Source organism: Pterocles gutturalis, unplaced genomic scaffold (assembly GCF_000699245.1).
Source record: "Pterocles gutturalis isolate BGI_N339 unplaced genomic scaffold, ASM69924v1 scaffold44146, whole genome shotgun sequence".
Taxonomy (NCBI): domain Eukaryota; kingdom Metazoa; phylum Chordata; class Aves; order Pterocliformes; family Pteroclidae; genus Pterocles; species Pterocles gutturalis.
The window spans coordinates 23962-47361 of NW_010107085.1; the positions used below are offsets into that span (position 1 = coordinate 23962).

The window sequence follows — 23400 nt, forward strand, 5'->3', positions numbered from 1 at the left end:
AACTCCTAAGGTACACTTCAATTTCATCAAAACATTGGATATTTAAATCTCTGCCAACCAGAAACAAACAAAAATAAGATTTTCATTTCAAGTTCTCTGATGTAAAATAAAAACTGAGGAAAACTAGCACATCACTGAAATATTTTAAAATAACAAAAATATTACTTTGCTATTGAAAATGCAAATATTTTCAATTGTTACATGACTGAAATTACAAAGAAGGCATCAAAGTATATTTCCATTAAATAAGTCACTACCATCCATAAATTATGCATAACTACAATTTCAAGGCAACTGTTTTAAATAGGGGAAAAAAAAATGAGCAATGAATGCTGCAGTTTTTTTCCACAGTAATGCCACAACACAAAAAAAGTCCAGATTATGACATTTATTTCTCCACCCATGACGTGGAGGCAAACAATTCAAATTTTTTTCATAAAACTAAAAATGCAGGTAATATTTCTTTTTTGTTCTTACCTGCTGTCAACTTAGGACAATCAATGAGGCAAACTGGGGTCACTAATAAACTCTAAATAGTCTTAAGGAGCATCTAGGCTGATTATTAGAGTTCTTTCATCTGTGATAATGCTTTTTATATCTAATTAATAAGTGTTTAATTCATACAATTTATAAGGAAATTACTGCTATTAATAAGACCAGTGGTAAGCCAGGCCTCACTGATAGTCTAAGACAATATCCTACTGTTTCAAAAATGTAGGTTTAGAGTCTTATTCTCTATTTCTAGGTTCCTCTTTCTGGAACTGAAATGGGTTACGTGGCTGGCCTTGCCATATTTCTTCAAAGCTGGGTTCAGCAAGGCACTCAGACATCCACCTACACATTAGCAGAGTCTATTTCAGTGAAACCACTTACAAGCTTAGGGGAAAACACACTACGGTATTAACTGGATTTCATTTTGTTGCTCTCATGAGTGTAACAAGACTGAAAGAGTTACTTTAAAAGGGTTCTGGGACACATTTTAAAAAATCCCCTGTTTTTAGTGGAAAAGATTCAAGAAAGCTTTATCCACTCTTCATGCCAGGATGAGCTATGAGCTACACAGACCAACAGAAGCCTTAAATTAGCCCTGAATAAGCAGCAAGTACTGGATCCTGCCTGTAACTGGTATTTAAGTCCAGTTCTTAATAGTGAGCTACAGTGAGGTGTTGCCAAATACAGAATTTATTTGCATAAGAAACAAGGCTTCATGAACACACACAAGATAAGGTCTCTATCAGCCTATTTACGTATTAGCACGAAGGGCCACATTCCATTTTTACTTACGGTTTTCATGATTTACTTATTGTCTTACCTGCTTCATGCTTTTGTTTTATGAGTCATGAGCATGTTTACAGCCTTGAAAACTACAGCTCAAACATGGCATGTATATGTCCAAAGAATGGAAATAAAGCATAAGTAAAACAAGCAACAGCTTAAGACCATGTAACAACTCGACTGTGTAAAATACTCTTTATGCTTCATTAAAAGTGTGCTGCCATTGTGATGTTGGTATTTGAAGGGACTCCTCATAAACCACTCTTGCTTCTCAGTCTGGAAAGCTCATTACTTCAGTGCTAGAAAATTAAAAAATAGCAAATAATACACATGCCATAAAGACACATGTATAAGAATACTCATTTATGTAAGAACAAATGGTTCAGTAGGACTGTATTTGAAAACCACAGAACTATAGTCCCAGAGAATATTTCAGAGAATTTTTACCTCATGTACTTGAGATTTGCTCAGAAGTTTAGGCATCTAACATTCTATATTTTTAATAATTCTTACATTTTTGTTATAGTTTTATATTATTATCTAAGGTTCTTACCTTCTGTTTCTGTCAGATTTAAACGCTGATGAAAATCCCTTACTGGCAAGGCCTATAATTGTAAAGCAAAGACAGTGAGATTCTAACAAAGCATAATATGAGCCACTACTTACTTAAAGTAACAAACATAATGCCTGCCTTGCAAGTTATCCCTGTACAGAACTCACTGACCTCTACTGGAGAGGGTCTATGGGGAATTTGCAGACAAATTGTTTTTGCCACAAGCAAATCTACAGCCTCAAAAACCGCAGCCCAAACACACAACATTCTTCACAGAAGGGAAATTTCAACCTAATTAAGTCAAGCAAGCAAGAACTGAATGCTTTCCCCATCAAAGCTTGCTTCTGCAGTGTCTTCCAGGCCCTTCAGAGCCGAGTATGACTTTACATAAGCGAATTGCAAAAATGAATATACAAATACAGGCGAGTACCCACTAAACTCAGGCAAGATTTTATTTTGAAACCAATAGTAGAGGACTTCAAAAATAATGGGTAAAGATAAACACTGGAGAATCCAACTCTTTGAATAAAACACAGATGTCTGCCTCCACAACTTTAACCATTTCAATACTTACCGCTGTCCTGCAAGAGCAGCCAAGGCTCACTGAAAAGGCTCTTTGTCCCACAAGAGAGCATTCAGAAGGATGGCTTGTTTCTTTGGGATGGTGGGGGATGTAAACAGGGTTCCTTAAAAGATGGTTTAGGCATCCATGAGTTCCATTGTTTGGGGCTGGTTTCAAATCAAGCAAATCTATGAAAGAATTCAAGTGGTATTTACAGGATGAGAAAGACTATGATACACTGCTGCTTGTATTGTGATTACAAGTATGGGTGAGTCAATAAAGCTGCACTGCTTGCCGCTCATAACACCCAAAAGGGAAAGCAATGTAACCCCTTTAAAAGGAAGCACTCATATTCTTAGCTAGGACTCAGGACAGCATTAGCGTGCTTGTAAAGAGCGACAGAACAAGCGCAAAAAATGACAGAGGCTTACACCTAAGGGTAAGTGAACTTGCAGCATCCAAACTTGCAGTGGGGGACAACAGTAATCTTAAACACATGAAGCTAGAACATAACACTGAAGTTTTGGGGAATAAGTTTTTGGGCGTTTTGTTTTTTAATTATCTGTCAGTTAAATAGATAAGCTTCAGTTAGTAAGCATCACTAAAGGGTAAAGCCATGAAAGAACCTAGACAGAACATAGGTTCTGCTTGTCACCTAGGTCTAAAATGTTAAGCTTCAAAATTCTCATCAAAGCAGTCTAACCACAAAAACATCTCTGTCCCACAAACATTTAAATCTCTGCCATTAAAGTAAGTCAAACAACTAAAAGCTGCCTACCACCAATGCTCAGAGAGACTTCAGATACCTTCAAAATACTGAATAGAACAAGCCCTATTTCATACTTAATCCTCACTAGCATTCATAGATTTGTTGTTCCTCTACTTAACTCACATTCAATCTATAAAATAAGATGTTTTCAAAACATATCTGATGAGGAGACACAATTGTATACAAAAGCTCTGACGTAGAGCACAAGAGTTCAGAGCTGAACTTCCCCTCCTACATGGAAGAACTGAATACATTTCCCCTTTCACTGTGACACTCAGATACGTTAATGTCATTCCCTCCAGATGAAGCTGTTTTGCTTTGGAAAGAAGAATAAAACAACCTCCCTGATCCTAGCAGTCCCCACTCCGACGAATACATCACACAAAGCAGTGAAAAACCAAATCAGAACCAGTCCTGTAACTCAGATCCCCACTTCAACAACTAAATTACATTGTAATATTCCTATTAGTGGAGCATCCAGGAATTCACAAGACCCCAGAAATCCTCGAGTCTGGCAATGTGAATGCCTTGGAAAACACGAGTTGAAATTCCCCAATTCAGACAAGACAATTAGTTATACATATCTGGTGCTTGTGCATTAAGTGCTGAGATGTTGGAAAAATGAGAGACAGTTATCTTTTCTCTGGCTGCACTTTGCAAGAAGGTGCAATCAGGCATCTCCAGGAGAAACCCTAGAGCCCCAAATAACAAGTGAAAGAAGATGTCTTTCTTCAGTCCAGAAGGCACCTAAGCCCTGAGCAAGGAAAAGGCTGAGTAAGACACTTCACTTAATCTTCTATCTGAAAATTAATGTGCTGGCTTTTGCACATCCTATTCTTCTAGTTCTTTCTATATAGGATGGAAGAAATCTAGACCTCAACGATTGCACTTAAAACATCTGATCTGACACTGTACCCCTCCAATGCAGCATACACCGAACAGATGGGGGGGGCACAACAAGGTGGTTCAAGATCAGCCATGACATGAGAAGACAGCAAAGCATACAAGGGTGTGAGTGACACGGCTCCTGAAGATAGCTTGTTTCCTATTCCAGCAAAGAAATTAAACGCATGGTTTAAATGTGGTATACCTAAATATCGCCATCTCAAGCATGTGCAGTGCTCCCATTAAGTGTTTTCTGGATCAAAACCTTAGGTAGTGCTTTGTCTCCCACAGAAGCAGATGTTATAGCAAGCATAAATCCTGGCAAGAAGGAAGCAGGAAATAAGGGAAAACAGGTGAAGATCTCAAGGGGAATACATGAACAGGAAGTGATAGAACTAGCGACAGACTTCTGGAGAAACCATGAAATACAGAACGAAGGAGAAGGGACAAAGGAAAAAGGAGTCACAGTAAGATTGTGTTTAGAAGAGGGGGAAAAAAGGAGGGCCAACAGGTGTCTAATTTTCAGAAAGAAACACTACTTCTCTAGTGCAGAGTACTGTATGGTGTCAGAAAATAAAACTAAGAGTACCTATATGGAATGTGTGTCTGCAATCCTCAGATATAGAAGCAGACTGCACTCAACAGAAACCAGTCATGAATTCTAGAGTGACACCATAGAGGGGTGAGAAACAGGAAACCTGACTATTGCACCTATGTAGCTGAAGACACAACTAGCCCTAGAGTGAGACTCCAAAGCCATGAGACTACAGACTAACAAGACAGTTGCAGTCCACCAAAAGACCAAAAAAAAAGTATATTTGTAACAGTTGTTGTTATATTTAGACAATAAGAATGGACAGGGAAACATCCAAATCTAGTATAAAAAGATACAACACATTGAACAAGTGACATATACAATGATGAATTTAGGAAGAGATTTATTATACAAATCAAGCAAACAAAAATAATTTAAATTTTATCTGAATTAACAACCTATTTATATCAAGTAACTAAAATTAAAAATATGGTACAGGAAAACAACAAATAAGAAAACACGACAAAATACAAGGAATTGTACTGTAAAAAGCAGAGGGAGTGATGGACTTGGCAGCTGCACCCATACCCATTACTATGCTTGCTATTTATTGTTCTGCCTGAATAAGTTTACCTGAGTGATTAATCTGATAAAGCCTCTAGTTAGATATGAGAGTCTTGATGGTAGAGAGATTGTGAAGTAGTCAGTTTTAGTAGTGGTGAGTCAAAGCGCCAGCTCTGGAGCAGCCAGAGGCACACACAGAGTGACCAGTGGAAGGACACATACAAGGTGGCCTGACTAGTAGGTCCTGAATAGCCATTAGGTCTTTAGAAGCTGGACCTTTCTCAGAATAATAAACAGCTTTTCAATAGTGAAAATCAGCAGCAAGTCTTAAGTACACATTTCTAGGGACATTTAAAAATCTGTTATTAGAAGATTTACAATACCCCAAAGATTTTACTGACTAAAGATTACTCCCATCAACTGTACTTACCACACATTAAATTATACACTTCAATGTTTTCAAAAGGATCAACTTGAGCATGAAACTTGAATCCTGGTCCAAAACCGATAAAGATAGCCTAGGATTTACAGAGAAAAGTAAAGTAGAACTCTGTTTAAGACAAGTTGAAATGGAAAATATCTTCATACTCAGAGAGCATTTTCTTCCAAGAACTCAAATCTTTACTTTACCAACATAGTATGGATCAAGTGAAAAGCATGTTTCTTCTTAAAAAAAAAAAAAAAAAAAAAAACCTGTTTTGAAGGTTTGAAACTTTACAGAAAAAAGTAAATGTATAAAAATAATTTTTAAAAGTAGTAAAAGAGTATTAGGAAACCAAATTCTGTCTCATTGTTGCCTTCAGCCATTTATTAAGTCCCTTGCTCTTCTCCGCTTTTGAAGAAGTTAAATTTGTTTTCTTAAATGCCTTAAGAGATTTAATGGAAATGTTGGGCCAAAATAACCATCACTTTTCATGCCCTGTAAACAATTTGGAAGCTTTTAAATTAAGGCTGGAAAAACATCTGTTGGTAGCAATGTTTTAAATGGTTTAAGCATCATCAAGATCCTAGGCTTCTGTGCCTGGTTTGCAGCTGTTCATTCTTCTTGCACCACTTCCTGAGCTGTACTGGCACAAGCTATTGTGTAGCCATACAGTGAACCTGATCCAGGAACACAGTCAGCTCAAAAGACCTTCTTTTTTCCTGCTGGCTCTTTTCCTTCTGGTTCAGTTCCCTGACCTACTTAATGCTGCAGTCACGCAAAGCTTACACTAGCATAGAGCAGGGTTTGCTGCAGCAAGGAAGCGAGGGCAGCAAATACTTAAACTCAACTGCTGACATAAAGATTGTTTTTAAACTTATCCTAAGATATTCAGCTTATTTTTAATTAAGTGAAAACATATCACACCCATCTGAGGTATCAAGATACTGCATGAATGATGGAGCCTTTGCACTCTAGAGCATCTTCCTGGGTAAGATATCAAAGCTTTTGCAAATGATGCAATGGTCGCAAATTCCATAGCTGTGGCTTTTTGCCTTTTAGAGGCTAAAAACTCAACTCTAACTTTTTTTTTTTTTTTGAGGTTAAAGCATAACACAGGCCATCATTCTGCAACTGTTGATACTAAAATCTGTAGGCTAATAATTTTCTCAACAAGCCTAATTTGAACCAAATGAGGCAGGAACATGCTACCTCCTTGCTGTTGAACTAGGTAATTACAGAGTGCGCAATTTATGCTGTTATAGTGTTAGCCAGAAAAGGATAAATTATATCTGTTTTGAGACTGATTAGGGATGCTACGAACTGACAATCCCAAGTCTGCCAAAAAGTTTGAATAGAGTCAACCTGAAAAAAAGTTACACAAACTGTAGCAGAGAGAGAATATACTAAGCTGGTATTTGGCATCCTGAGGCCTTGCTGGTAGTAACCCATTATTAGGTACCCTTTCAACAGGTTTTCCACCGTCAAAATTAACACAGGTTTTGACTAATAGTTTTTAAAAAACTGTTTGATGCCAACACTACATAATTCTATAAGACATGAAAAAATCAGGCTTTTAAGAGAAATGCTTTACACAGAATATAGTTCTTTTCATAAAACTTGCTTTCAATATTCTTGGAATACAGGTTTCTCTCTCTATAGATGCATTTACACATACTCACTGCAACAGTACAGAGTATCTCACAACTGTTAGTGCATTTTATCCAGAAAATAGCTTTTTGAAATTAAATGTATTGCCTTTCATTTTATTGATAGCAGAAACTAAAGCAGAGGATAGGTTAAGTGACTTCTGAAAATTAGATGGAGCTGACTAAGGATCTGATTTAATGTTTCCCTATGATCCCTTCCCACGTCTCATTAAAGAGAAGAATTTTGGGACTCTCCTTATTTTAAACATGACTGACATGCTCTCTCCTGAACAGACTACCTCAAAACAGTGATACATAATCTATCATGACACAGTAAAAATACAGTCAGGAGATCATTTAGTCAACTTTTGCAAAAGACAATCAAAAGTATTTATGTTATTTCTGAAAGATGTCTGACCAGTCATTAGGTAATTCAGGTGCTGGAAGCTCCACAGACTTCCAGGGCATACTGTCGTACTCATTAATAGTTAAGAAAAAAAGTTTTCTAATAACCAAATCAGCTCTTCTTTAGTGCAGTTTAAGCCTGTTACTTCTATTCTTAGGCAAACCAGAAAACAACGAATGGACCAGCCTTACAGACCAGGGGACTGTCTGGCTAGGGACAACTTTGCTTGCAAGGCCCTGAGTGACATAGTGGACAGTAAGCCAAACATGAGCCACCAGCACACCCTGGCAGCAAAGAAGGCCAACAGGATCACATGCAGTATAAACAGAGGCTCAGCCAGTAGGCTGAGGAAGGGTTTATCCCTTTCTGCTCAGCATTTCTTCAGGTTACATCAGGATACTGCACTTTCAACATAAGAATGACACCAATAAACAATCATTGCAAATTCAGTGGATGGCCCCCAAGGTGGTTGGGGGCTGAAGCTCTTGCCCCGTGAAGAACAGGGTTTGTTCAGCATGGTGAAGACATTGTTTCAGGTGGACCTAACAGCAGTTCCCAGTACCTACAAGGTCATCAAAGAGCCATGCTCTTCAGTGCCACACAGTAGGAGACAGAAGAGGCATAAATTGAAAAAAGAGATGTTTTGGCTGGCTATAATTAAACACATTTACACCAGGAGGACAGTCAGGCAGTGGAATGGGCTGGTTAGAAGTTGTGGAAGGCATGAAGCCCTGAATAACCTGATCTGATCTCACAGCTGACTTTGTTTTGAGTTGAAGGTGGGACTAGAGACCTCCTGCGGTCGCTTCCAATATGAATTCTCTTAAGATATCTGATTATTATATTGGAGGATTTTATAAGTTTTCTCTTCTCCTGCTTTTAATGTTACAACAAAACAAGTTGTCACAACTTTATACTCTCACAAGCACAGTGAAATCACTGAGGTAAGTCCTGTTGGGTTTCTGCCCAGCTCTTAAAGGAATCACATCCTGTGTGGGTTACCCAGCACAACACAATAGCAATCCTAGAAATGCTTGATTTCTTTAATTGCAGTTGGAATAATGTTGCAGATCTTAAAAAAAAAATAATCTCAACAGCCAGCAAACACAACATTCAGAAACAGAAGGAGCTAAAAATAAGAGCTAGCATAAGTTTAAGTCTCACCTGCATACTGGGGAAGCGATTGTCTGAACCATGGAATCCACCTGTGCAGCTTTTAATCTCAAGCGGTTTCCTATTAAAAATTTGCAGTTTATATAAATCATACTTTACAAATCATATCAGTATAAAATGCATTCAGTGATGCATTTACTTGTCTATTTAAAGATTCTTAGAGGCTGGTCCACAGGGGATAAAAATTCTTTAAGCTTTGCAAGAGAATACCTTTAAAATCAGAACAATAGTTTTCTCTGCAAATGTTATCCCTTTGGAATTCTCATGTGTCCAGAGTCATTTAAAGTCAAATATCAGATGACATATGAACAAAATGTTTGTTCTCAGGATAACAGTTTTTCACTTCACTGCCATTTGGGTAACAGAACTTTACAGTACTTTATACAAACAGATTCTTAAGATTGATTTTTTTTTAATAAACTCTAATGTAATTTACAGCATTCAGCTGGGCATCTTACAGTCTAATTAAAAAAAATCTCCAACACATCCCAGGTTCATAAATGTTAAACATGTACAGTACCCGATTTGCATGACTTGCACACATTCACGGTGTTATACAGCATGACTTACTGAATACATGGAGTAAAAAACTCTTTCAAGATGAAAGCCCTGCAGTATCACAGAGGCATGCAAAATAATATCATTATAGCAAATGCCATTATTCTGGGAGTTGTAAATTCATTGGTCAGAACATGTAAGGTAATCAACAATAGTGGGCTCACAAGACTGATTCAACGGAGTAGTTACGCACATGCTTAGCTTTCATGACTCACTTGGGAAATTCCTAAAACATGGCAAGACGTGCTCAAGTATCTGACAAAGGGGACTTCAGTTTCTAACATTTGTGTCACAAAGCCTGCCACTACCTGCATACTCAGCAGGGAGTGTATCTATAGCTGCCAGTTTAGAATTTAGCATCCTCAGGCCAGCAAAAACTGTAGAGAAAAACATACATTGTTTATTTGCAATGTCCCTTTACTATGATAAACAAGAATATCTCACTCCAATAGCTATCACTGAACTCTAAGCACCTGGAGGAGAAAAGCTGTGAGAAAACAAGAAATTATCTGCTGTACAATCAAGTACTGAAAACAGTAACTTACCTAGCAAGCTGCCATTGGGAGTCTAAATAAAAGTGCAATGGTTCAATCCGGTCATTATAGGAATAATGGAAACGCTTGGGTAGCAGCTGTTTCATATAAGCTTTGAAAGGCTGATTTGGTTCTATGCACTGAAATGTTTAAATTAAAATATAAAATGTACACTTCACCGAACTTTTGCTTATGTCATGCACAGTTCTTATAAAGCACTTCAGTTGCAAAGGGTCTGCAACAACTTCCACTAAGGACAACAGGACTCCATCAGGTTTAGAGTCACATGGTCTGGGACATAAATATTAATAACAATTTAAATAAAAATACTGTCTGGTTTTGCATTCAGTAGTTATTAGAAGAATATTTATATTGGATTATGGGCATAGCTTACAGGCTATAGTTGTACAGAACCAAACAGTACTGCTTAGAATTAATAAAGAATTACACTGAGACATGAACATCATGATACTTTCACAAGTGGTAGGAGACTATCCTATGCAATAATTCTACAGCTCTGCAATACAGAAAGTAACAGACATTCAAAGGGGTTTTAGATTGCTCACTCAAGGACAAAAGGAATTTTCCACTGACTAAGACCCACTAAAGATTTAAAGGAAAAAAAAAAACCACAATACCAAACAAAACCCACAAAAATCAATAAACCAAAAAAAAACTCCTCTACTTTAATATTGGACCTTTTGGATACTGAAGTCATCTATACAAACAGTACAGCTCTCATCAACAGCAGTGTCTGCACAACTGAGGGGCAAATGAAAAGAATGAAAAACAGAAGCCAGGTATACAGATGAAAAGCAAATTACTTAAGCTGGAACCGACAAAAAATAAAATCAATATCCTCTCTCAAAGCTTTTTATTAAAAAGGTATGAGCAACAAAAATCTTATTCTTGTCCAGGAAATGGAGCTGAGCTTTACACTGACTTGGCCCTCAGCCAGTACAATCCAGATATACAAGTTCTCCAGTTTGAAGAGCAATGTGATACAGTGCTAGATAAGAGTTAGTGAAGAGAAATGAACACCAACCCTTAGGTTAATGCATAACCACAGATAGCCATATGACACCTTACTCAACTTTGAGCTTCCCGTCTCTTGGGTGGAACTAGTTTTGTTGTTGTTGTTAACTATATAGCATACAGAAGGTCACTGATTCCAAGTCTAGATGCTACGTAAGTAGCCCAGCAAACAGCAGATGCTATAAAATACATGCAAATGTCAGAAGAAATTAAGCTAGAACAACAGGTAAGACAAAACTTACTGTGAGGTTTCTCACAATGCCTTCATAATTAACTGGAAGAATCATAGGTAAGAATTAGTCACCTAAGTTAAAAAAAAAACAGTTGTAAAATGAAAGCATTCCCATCACGTAACATAATTAGCTTGGTTTCAAAAAATTTCTGGACATAAGAAATTATTTTTCCAGATTTAAAACCATATGGAGCAAAACAAGTCACTATGCTGTCAAGCTACTGCTTTTATGAAGTTTTAGTTCAGTCTCTTCTCCTCGTGTTTACTTATTTACAGCTTTAACATTTTAAACTATATCAGACACAGTTAGAAAAATAATATGCAAAGTAAGTTTTCACAAAAGAGGCAGCTAAATGCTGTGCTAATCAAGATGGATTTTTCCTGCTTGCTAATAAACTTCTGAGGAAAAAGAAACAAATACAACTAAGAGAACAGCAGTTTTATCTGGCAAGCATCCTTAGAAAGATAGCCAAGTGCAAGCTGGCTAAGATCCAGATGCCAGACTGAGCCAAAAGGGACCATTACATCATTTAGTTTGACATTTTGTATAACACAGGACCATTAAATTTCACAGTTACTCTGTCCTAAGCCTGATATCCAATGCTTGACCAAAGTACATAAAGGATTACACTAGCAACGGAACCGAAATTCCTGCACAGATATATGTCCTACAAAGACAGCTATGCTACTTCATGAAAACAGTGCACGCGTCAAAAGCAGGAGGTATTCTGCTTTTCTTCTTCCTGAACTTGTTTCTCCAGGGAGAACCTGGAACGGCATTTGACTCCCACATTCTCCAAGGGAACATTTAAAGCAGTTTAGAATAGCATCAAGCAATGAAGTAAACAGGACTTAAAGTCACTGGGGTTGAGGCCTACAAGTTTTAAAGGGTATGGCAAACAATAATCTAGATAGAAAAAAACCTATGAAACATGAAGGAAACATCTGCATTCAACATTAAAAAGTACCAGAAACTGCAGGCATTAAACATTCACCTAAAATGAGACTGCATAATGAATCAAAGTTTAAAATTTGAAAGCATTCATTTATTTTTACTCAGGTTTATTATCTCATTTATGTTTACTTGCAGTTTACTCAACTGTTGTCAGTCCATTAGGCCACTTTCTAATAACTAGGAAATATAATACTCATAAAATAATATGTAAAAGATAGTAACAATCTAGCATTCCTTTAAGACAGAAATACAGCAAATTTATACATAAACTGGTAAATCAGGAAATGAGGAGACATGAAGGGGGATTTTTGGGCTGTGTTGAGCACCAAAGATCTGATTCAAAGGAATGCCATTCACAAGGCAAGATTTGCTGTTGGTCACTCTGAGGCAGCCCCCAAAAGCAATCTGCAGGATTCAAATACACTTTCAGACATGCAAAATCAAATGGTTTTTAAAAACACAAGTGCGCTACTCAGTATTTCCTCTTCATCGTTATCCAGGTTGTCCCTAGCTGACCTTCACCCATTTACCAATGGAATATGTGGATCCTAAGTTTGTATTCATAAAGTACAAAAGTGTACAACAGAGTAACAAAAATTAGTTTAGCAATTACATACAAGAGAAATACTCATCTGGAACATTATTAGGTCTTAGGCGAGCTGCAGGACCAGGTACTACTATGAAATCTTGAACATCATCCAGATAACTGTTGAGATATGCTGTTTTTCTGCAGCTCCCTGCTTCCATCCCTGCAAAAGGAAATACATTTTATTTAAAAAGAAGAATATCAAAAATAGAGTAGCCTCGCTGAAGAGACATGTAACTTAAGTTCTAGTAGTCAGAAATATAATTTCTCAGGTCTTTTTATCAACAACCCTAAGGCATCTGATCCAAGGAGACCACAATACTCATGTATGGAAGAAAACAAAGTATTACATAGATACACACAATCAGCAATTTCCTCAGCTGAGAAAGACACTCCAACAGAATAAATAGACAAATTTTCTTCTCTGAAGGGAAAGAAGTCTTACAAGCCTAAGAACAGTAGTAACGGTCACACCAAATATTCATTTAGCCCAATATCACACCTAAGAGTGTTCAATAACTTGTCCAGAGAAACACCCAATAAGCACAGCAACTATGGACTGATCTTCCTCTCAGTGTTCCTTATCAGTTTCCAGAAGCCAAAGGGACTTTGAATTGCATTTGAACTCTTAATAATTCTTGACAGGTTTACCCTCCATTAATTTAGTAAATATTTTTTAAACCTGTATAGATATTTGGCTTGGGTCATTCCTGGTGGCAATGAGTTCTGCAAGTCAATTCTGTCTTGCATGGAAGTGTGCTCATACTTCATTTGTCAGGAAAAGAAGCAGAAAAAAATTACTGGTAAAATATGTAACTTCCTACAGAAATAATTTTAGAAATATATAAAAGCTATTATAGAAATAAATAAAAGTTTCATATTCACAGCTTTCTAATAATGGATAAGGAAGCTGATAACTGAAAGGAAGATAGGGCTTGTATTTTCACTTCTTCAGCAATTTGCAAACTATTGTTGTGTAGCATAGTTAAAAGACAGAATGAAATTAAAACTATTTTTTACAATTCACTTTTTTTATTCTATTTCTTGTATCAGTTGGTAATGATCCCAAGAGGAACAAGGAATAAAATATGAAAATTATTTAATCCTTCTTTATGTTCTCCACTTCTTCCCCCACATCATAAAATAATCTGATTCTCACCTACACTGATTATCTCTTAAACCATCTTGATAATATAAAATGTAATTTCTAGGTATTAGCTGCTTCATTAACCTTGCCAGAACCATGCAAGTATAAGCTCAGAATATTAATTTTTAAAAACAGATCTTCAAAATTCCAATATATTTTATAAAATCAAATTTACCATGATCTGATATAAAAATAATGTTCAGGCATTTATGCAAGTTCATTTGCTTGAGACCATCCATCAGCATCCCTACTATGTTGTCCACTCTCTGTAATGCCTTAATGACCTGCAGGACAAAAAATTGGAATGTAAAGTAAGTGTTAGTCACTTCAATCAAAAAAAATTGAATTTATTTCTAGGGAGAGCGACTAAGTTTAAACAGTAACAGTATATGCTAATAAAGAATAAGGAGATCCTCTTAGAGACCATTCAAGGCTAGATGTAGTACAGAGATAAATGAAGGACACAGAGGACCTAAAACTGTGCAGTAACACCCAAACCCATGACAGGGAGCACATTTAGCACACACTAACAGGACAGTGAGGACAGCAGACTTACAGCATTCTCAATACCCCCTTAACCCCAATTTTTGTCTGTTCCTGCTTCTCTTAGTTGTACACCCTTTAGATGCATAGCCTTTACATCTACTGAGAATGGACGCAACAGGTACACCCATGCTGCTAAATAAAAACAGGATCCTGCAGACTGCCTAGCACCTGCAATGCTCAGGGCTACCTCCATCAACAGAAGACTGGCTGTATCTATACTACATAGCTCTTGGCCTGATTTTTCTTCTGAGCCCCACACAACTAAGACACAGCTACACAATTTTATGTGTTACTTCAGTGGAAGATGTTTTCTAAACAAACAAACAAACCCCACCACATCACAAACCCAGATTATAGCCAGAGAGGGTGGTTTTAATGTATGAAATTGAGGATATTTGTTGCATTACCAGGGGTGCAACCGAGGACAACAGGGAATGCCTAAGGGCGAAGATGCCGATGGGAGAATACCAGAGGGCTGAAGAGAATAGAGGAAGCCAAGCCTGCAGCACTCTTCCTCAAAATCCCTGTTGGGAGAGACCCTGGAGTAAACTGTCCTTGAAATTGTGACTGGATATTAGTCTCAGAGCAAACTAGTTTAAAGGGACTGAAAAAGCCAAAGAACAAGCCACCAGTCTAGCACTGTTCATGATCAGGGATCTGGTGTTCAAGCTCACTTCCGTAGGTACGGCCACTGGGGATACTTTCGAATATTTGCTAAGTAAACAAAACAAAATGAAAAGTATTTTGAAATTAAGTCATTCTGTTGCCTCATCGAACTACTTGCATAAACTGTCTTGCTTTGTGTGAACAAAGACGAGATGCTTCTCAGGAGACTATGTAAAAACCCTCAGGGTCTTTCCACAGCATTCCTGACATACAGAACTTTAGATCCACTTATTAACCAAAGAAAAGCATAACCAATTTAAACATGTTCCCTAAACTGCAGTTCCAATTCGTTGTCTGCTACTTTACGAGGCACTTACATTTCATCTTACAGTTCCTTACAGGAACAATAACTGCTCACATCTCAAGAGCAATTGGTAAGAACTTTTTACTGTTGTCACCACTGAGGTGAAATAGCTAGTTAAGATGCCCAAACTTCCTGACCATTTAAGATGGGAGAATTTTACAATGTTCCTGAATTTCCAAGAGCTTTTTTCCTCCGTGTTTTTCACTTTGTTTTGTAAAAATTTAAAGCTATTTAGTACTTTTGAAAAAAGTAGCAGTCCCAAAGTCTTCTTAGTTATACAAAAGGTACACCACAGACTGTGATGGGATGAACGTCTCTTTTATCATCCTCTTTCTGAGAAGGCATAAAATCTTACCGCAGGGAACTAAGACCAACCTTTGCACAGAGACTCCGGGAAAAGGAATAACAGTTATAACGAATACTTAACCACTAAAACTTATGCCATTGCTATAAAAATCTGTTCTTGCTAAATTGAAAGCATATAAACTTTCTGTCCCCCTCTTGCCTCAAATCAACATAAAGAATTAATATGAGCAGATAAAACAACATATAAGACATACCCAAACATGATTTGGCAATTTAAAAGTTATTGAAATAAAGAAAAAAAATTAGACTTACTAAATAGGCTGTTTATTACATGCTTTGTATCAGTGCCAATTATGGGTGGGCTGTCTATTCACAAATTTCTTCCTAGTAAGCATACCGAGCATGGCTAATCTAACATGAATTATGGAAGCTTATTACAGAGTCAGAGCAAAGCTTCAAATTGGAAAAAAAAAGAAAAAAAGAAAAAAAGAAAAAGAAAAAATTTAAGAAAACACAAAACTCAAAACTACTTACTCCACTGCTTACTGGTCCAAACTTATGGCCTGAGGAATCTGGTTCTTCTAAATACAGAGTGTAAAAGTGTGGTCTATATCAAACAGTACCAAAAATGTAATATTTTACATACACGTTGAGACAGTTGAGAAAAGATTATATTTCAGTAATGGATATCAAATACTGGAAAGAACACTATCATTCAGAAGAAGGACACATTAAAGAGAACAGAGAAATGCAACTTATTAAAAAAATGTTTCAGTCATAGAAACAGGCTTACGATAAATAATGCTTTACCTTGGTTAGAATGATGCATAAGATATTGTTTAAAACAGAAATCATATTCACAAAGTAATTCATTGTGATACCACTTGAACAGGAACTCACACTTGCAATTATACACCTTACCTTTCATCTTCAGGTAACTGCAGCCAGCGAAGAACTGCTACCACTCTTTCTTCAAAGGGGATTGAGCTGTATCAGAACAATACAAGATCAACTAACCATGTATTGCTAAGAGCTAAAAAATTTCAGTCACACATTACAAAAGCAATGTACTTTAGCACAGAAAACTGAATTTAACAGGATGCCATCAATAGCTATTTTGCAGCATGCGAGGTTATCTGTGTCAATTGCCTTTGACTCTACAGGAGTTAATGGCTTGATCTAAAGTTCCCTTGAATACTGTCCCCACTGACTGCACTGTGGTTAGAAAAAAGCTCCAGCATTGTTTGTGTTTATCATACAAAGAGAATAATTGGCTTCAAGGCCCAAAATCACATGCAGATTTTCATTCCTGTATTATACTTTGAAAAAGTTTTGGTTTGGTGGTGGTTTTTTAAAAAATATTTACACAGTTTGAATACAAGTTCTCATGCTGTCCAAAGTACATGCTCTATATCAATTAATGAAGTAGACCAACAATAAGCATGTTGACCTGCAACAACATGAGGCACCCACAGAATTAATAATTCAGCTACTTAGGACAAGTTCCTAGAGAAAAAAACGTGGGTAGTAAATGAAGAATCAGAATTTCCAAGCTATATGAAGGATGTAGCAAGAGAAAATGATGCTAGGAAGACAGAAAATGACAAGCCTGATTTCTTGAGCAAGATTTGAGACTATTAAGTAAATGGTAATAAACAGATCTATGTAGAATTTTCATTAGGCAGAAAATGTTTAATTGCAGTGAAGAGCAATCACTGACTCAAATATGACTGCTTTAATGTGAACTACTTTCAAAATTTGCAATAAAAATAATTTTACATCGGAAAAATTTATCACAGTCAACAGTAAAACTTTAGTTTTCATGGACAATATCACATCAAGACCTGACCCATTCATTGTATGAGAGGTTTGGATTGAACAACTCTAAATATAGTCACAAAATATTTTTATAAATAGAAAAAAAAAAGCACTAAAGCTCCAAGTCTGGCTGCTCTTAAAGCTGATTTTTCCATGTCTTTCCTGTAAAACATTTGCTAAGGAATGACAAAATGATTAGACAAAGAATCTACATTACACTGAAACAAAGTTAATTGCATCCTATCTTTTTTTCTTTTTTCATGGTGTATACAACTATTAAGAAAAGCAGGGAAAAAAAAGTATGCTTTCTCTGGTGTCTCTCCTATTGTAACAGTTAAAGTAGAATATTCATCCAAGACACTGAAGTTTACATACCTATTGTATTTTTCATAGAGGTTTGGAAAGGTTCCATTAACTGCTACGTCTGACCCAGGCCAAAAGAATGTACCCGCTTTTAGACCTTGGTACATAGCTGTTAGCCAAATCTGCAGAAGAAAAATTGTCACCATTAGTGTAGCTCACCAAATTAACTGAGTAACTGCCAGATCCACTACCACCCACACCAGCTCTGCACCTTTCAGAAAGACCAAAATCTAAAAAAGTAAGCACAGTACTCCAAACACTCAATCTTGCATGTCATCACTATCTGTGCTCCAGATATACCTTGCAGCCTGATTCCTCATAAGGAAAATGTGAGCAAATGTTCACATCCCTTCTGCTGCTACACCAGGGTGAGGCAGCACAGAAGTAGGAACCATTAGCTCCCATGCATGGAGCAGTAACACAACAGTAGAGTCATGGCTGAATGCCAGGAAGGGGAAATGTCTCAAGAACAATGAGACAAGAAGGGGTGAGAACATACCAAGGACCTGCACCCCCACACTCTGAAATATGGGAGCAAGAGTTTGGTGAACTCTTCTGATTTTACTGCCGATCTCATGATTTGCAGATTTCTGTCTGCCTTCTGCGTGTTTTCTTGCCTGACTTGTATACCGCTTTCCTCTCCCTGGCCCATAAAGTCTATGCTTGTGCATTCTTTCCTCAAAAAAAAACCCCAAAAAATAGGTCCTCCCCACATTACTAAACAGTTGCATCTGTTCCCTTGCTATTCGTCAGGCTAACACTCACCCAAACGTCCCCATGCCACTTCATTTTAATGTCAGTCTCAGCAGATTTGCCATAGCCGTATGATTGAAATGAGACGTTCTCTTTTAAAACTGCATCTTTAGACTTAGTAGTAATTTGGGCAGAGTATAAACCTTTAATACTGCTTATTACTAAAACTAACTAGTCTGTCGATTTCCTCAGAGAAGCTAACTGCAAGCCCACTTCATATTAAAAACAGAACAAAAACTGGTATCTTTGTTAGTTATTTTAAGATAGTTTTGTCCTTAGAGAAAATTCCATTTAAAGTTCAATAAAATCTGTTACACTTTGTTTCATTTGTCATTTTGCTGTTTTAATATGGCAGTTCCTAATCATGCTGAGTAATGCTTCTTGGCTGACTTAAAAGTACCCTCTGCACTCTTTCAACATCACTACACATCCAAGTGATATTAAGTAACATAACAACAGGCTGATGTAAATTCTCAGCAGTGTATTAATACTTACAGGCTGGCCTTGGTACCACTGTGGATTAAACTTCTCTTCACTTTTAAGGGTGAAGTATGCATTTCTTTTGGGGTCATACATCTTGTTATCAATTATACCATGAGATTCAGGATACAGCCCCTGTAATTGAAAGCACACCTTGTCACACTGTTATAAAGAACCTTCCAGCTACACAAACAGATGTCCATTAGACAAATGTGTCCAGTCAATAACCTATATGTGCCTTTTACTCCATCAGTACCTCAAGACCCACATTTAACAGCATCACCTATCATTGCTACCAAGCCCTACCTTCCAATTCTTAATTGCTTCTCAGTAAGATCAAAAAAATATAGGCAAGCAGCTTGCTCTGGGATCAAACTGAAAGACACCATCTCAGTTCACATATGTTGTATCCTTAGTACCAACGAGAAAGCAATTACCTATGCTGGACCTCAATCACACGACCAAAACCCAAGGATTTCAAAGGAGAATTGCATATCAACAGGTGCAAGCTCTAGCTAGGGATAACCACTAGATAAGCAGTATAAGAAGTACTCGGAGGCACCAGCTGTTAGGTAGTTTTAACAGACTTTGTGCTCCACCTTCAAGCAGACAAGCTCCTTTATACATTACAGGATATAATACCATCCACCATTAGGGCCCTGATAAACACCAGGGCCTGCTACTTTTCACAAGCAGAGACAAAGCTCTATACTGTATTTAGGGACATTCTCATACGGATGAAGGGCATGAGTAATGCCTCCTAGTTGCATATGCAATCATGGATATTTCAGAGGATGTGCTGGTTTTGTCTGGGATAGAGTTAATTTTCGTCACAGCAGCTAGTATGGGACTATGTTTTGGATTTGTGGTGGAAACAGTGTTGATAACACAGGGATGGTTTAGTTACTGCTGAGCAGTGCTTACACAGAGCCAAGGCCTTTTCTGCTTCTCACACCACCCCACCAGTGAGGAGGCTGGGGATGCACGAGAAGCTGGGAGTGGACTCAGCTGGGACAGCTGACCTCAACTGACCAAAGGGACATTCCATACCACATGATGTCATGCTCAGCATGTAAAGCTGGGGAAGGAAGGAAGCAGGGGATATTCAGAGGGATGGCATTTGTCTTCCCAAGTAACTGTTACACGTCACAGAGCCCTGCTTTCCTGGAGATGGCTGAATACCTGCCTGACCGTGGGAAGCAGTGAATAAATTCCTCGTTTTGCTTTGCTTGCATGTGCAGCTTTTGCTGTACTTATTAAACTTTGTCTCAATCCACGAGTTTTCTCACTTTTACTCTTCTGATTCTCTCCTCCATCCCACCTGGGGTTAGCAAGGGAGCAGCTGGGTGGTGTTCAGTTGCCAGCTAGGGTTAAACCAAAACAGTCCTTTTTGGTACCTAGTGTGGGGTTTGAAGGGTTTGAGATAGCAACAGATTTTATTGTAATGTGCTAGATCAAATTTATAGCTATTAGTGTTGTTTAGCTATTAAGTGACAGGCTCCTATGCTTGCCCTGGAGCTTGCTTGCCTTACTGTCAATTACAATCTTGGGATGCTTTTTGCTTTTGCTGCTTGCTGTACTGCTTATCATCTTACTCTGCTGTGCCTGGAAACATTTTGATAAGAGCAGTGACGATGCGCCTGGACTGGCAGATTACCAGGCGATTGGCTGCTGTTTCTGTGCTGCTGTACTGGGCAGGCTGGAACTCCAGCGTCAACTCAAGTTGAAGGGACTGTGACCTATGGATGAGTTCACGCCAGAGCAGGACACCCTGAAGCATCTGTGGCTGTGCACGAAGTCACTCCAAAGCACCTCAAAGTGTGTGGCCACAGACAAACCCAGGACAGAGCAGGTACACCCCTGGAGGGACTATGGCCATGGGTAAGGGCATGTTGGAGCGGGTTCATTCCTGAAGGGACTGTGGCTGTGGGTAAGGCCACACTGAAGCCAATATATCTCTGAAGGCATTGTGACCCACAGATAAAGCTGCACTGGAACAAGTGTACCTCAAAGCAACTGTGGCTGTAGGTAAGTCTATGCCACAGCAGATACACGCCTGGAGAGACCATAGGTCATACATGAGGCTCCACTCTTCTGATTCTCTCCTCCCTGGCACTGGGGAGGAGTGAGTGAGCAGCTGTATGGTACTAATTGCTGTCTGGGGTTAAACCACAACAGAGAACTACACAATTAAACATAGCATTCCTGAACCTGTGCTCCTCACTGACCAAAAGACTGTCCTGTAAAACTGGGAAGATAAGAAAGAAGGTGCAGATCCCCAAGTATTTGATTGAATTTCAGTTCTGACATGATGAAACTAAGAAGGATCTACTGGATTACAACCTTGCATTCAGTGTTGAAAACCTCCATTTTCCTTTTTCCTCCTATACACAGGAGGTGATAAATCTATAAGATCAGTTTTGTGACATTCTTATCCAAGTTTGATTGAGTACAGTCCGTCACAGAATCAACATCAATGTGATGCTCAAACCTTTCCTTGCATTTCATGCTCTGCTTTGCGTCATTCCAAGGTACCTTAAAGAAGTGGAACAAGGCTGGCATTTTAAAGGAGTCAGGCTGCTCTCACTCCAAGAGAAGAGCAAGGAAGCTGCAATTTAGTGGAAATATTTACACAAATGAGGAATTGTACAGTGAAGTGACCTTTCACCTATATGGGAATTCTTGCAGCTAGTCTTGCAAGGGTTGGATTACTTAATCAGATTAGATCTGACCACTTAGCTGTAGTGTTACATAATGACTGTTAACCTAAAATAGATAAAGAGTGTAATATATACATTTTCATATTCTGAAGGGAAATCCTATTATTTTAATCATCCATCAAAGAAACAGACTATTCCCTTGGACACAACTTGATAATGAACAGTATCTTCAGTAGCAGAAACACAATATACATGAATTCTTACTGTGACGATGGAGTAATGATTGGGAAAGGTTTTTGAAGGATACACAGGTCTCATACTGGAAGTGTATGTTCCACATTTCTCTAGAGGGAGGAATAAAGAAGAATCAGTAAAATTAAAGGGAAAAAAAAAAACAAAACAAAACAACCTTGGAAGTTTCTCTCATGAGAACACATACCTATCAAAAAAAAAAAAAAAGAAAAAAAAAGCAAAACAAAAGACACTTCAAAAAAAAGATACAACAAAAAGTTGTAATTCATTTTGCTTCCCAAGTTCATTTACAAGCTGGCTATTAATACAAATTTGTATATTCCTAATGACTGACTTCAATGGTCTTATAAGCAAAACCTACAGTTGTTATGAAAAGTATGCATAGATAAGAATGAATAATCAAAGAAATCACACCCTCCGAAGTTGCCCTGGTGTACAGTAAGTGAAATCTGCAGCTTGAGACCAACTAACCTACATCACCCTGAGTACCCTCAGAGATGAGGTGGCTACCGGCACAGTAGTGCCTTGGCACTCTCAGTCATCTGTCAAACCACTATTTATTTTGCAGTCTCTTCTTTGTTTGTGGTTTTTTGCAAATAAAAATAAACTCTTATTCTAGGATGAGTCTCAAAGTTTTCTTATCTTTATATAAAAACCATAACTTTTTAGGGAGATTAGTGCACAGTATTTGCTAGTATGAAGAGTCATTAACCAGGCCAAATCACTTAAGCAAACCTTAGTTAGGTTAGGTGCCTGAATTTCCAGAGGCAAATGTACGAGCCCTGATTTTCAGAAAGAAAAAAAGAAAAATAAGAAAAAAAAAGAAAAAGAAAATAAGAAAAATAAGAAAAAAAGAAAAATAAAGCCTTCATTCATGACTTCAGAAATACCATGTGATAATCAAAACTACTTCAATGGATGCTAAAGAGACAGAAATAATGACCCTACAGATAGGCCACCACCAGGCCATCTTCACTGGCCCTCTGGGTCATTATATATAATCAAAATAAAGTAGAAAAGAACAGTTTGATAAGATAAACAGTGTTGCATCAAGGCACTTTTAACTCATTGGACTGGGGTTTTGGATTAGATCTCAGTTGAAATAATCAATTTGAGCTAATTAAGATAAAAGATTAAGATAAATTTTAATTAAGATAAAAAGAAGCCAATCCAGAAAGATAAATCCTATCCTTTCAAGTCACACAGATATCCTCTCCCTCATTTCTGTTGTGTAGTAACAAATCAATCATCACTTGTACTCCTTTTGCTACTACAACACACTTGATGCATTTCAGCCATTTTCAAATCTGTTGTTAAGGTTGTTTTCCCAAAATGTAGTTGTTTGCTTGGGCTCTTGTTGTCTTGTTTTGGGGTTTTTTGGGGTTTTTTTGGTTTCTTGGGGGGGGGGGGGGGG

The 23400-nt window shown here is 37.6% G+C and overlaps 1 protein-coding gene across 1 annotated transcript in view; it reads right to left on the reverse strand.

The window, feature by feature from the left end:
- Positions 1-23400, reverse strand: part of ENPP1 (ectonucleotide pyrophosphatase/phosphodiesterase 1) — a gene marked incomplete at its 5' end in the record, with an annotated part of 50394 nt that overhangs the window by 6511 nt on the left and 20483 nt on the right. Inside the window, 13 exons of the mRNA XM_010087980.1 lie at positions 1829-1880; positions 2403-2578; positions 5574-5661; positions 8784-8853; positions 9896-10023; positions 11161-11192; positions 12723-12854; positions 14014-14122; positions 16195-16267; positions 16582-16647; positions 17854-17963; positions 19090-19209; positions 21999-22078. Of these exons, the coding sequence (XP_010086282.1) occupies positions 1829-1880; positions 2403-2578; positions 5574-5661; positions 8784-8853; positions 9896-10023; positions 11161-11192; positions 12723-12854; positions 14014-14122; positions 16195-16267; positions 16582-16647; positions 17854-17963; positions 19090-19209; positions 21999-22078 (1236 nt within the window). The remainder of the gene's footprint in view (positions 1-1828; positions 1881-2402; positions 2579-5573; positions 5662-8783; positions 8854-9895; positions 10024-11160; positions 11193-12722; positions 12855-14013; positions 14123-16194; positions 16268-16581; positions 16648-17853; positions 17964-19089; positions 19210-21998; positions 22079-23400) is intronic.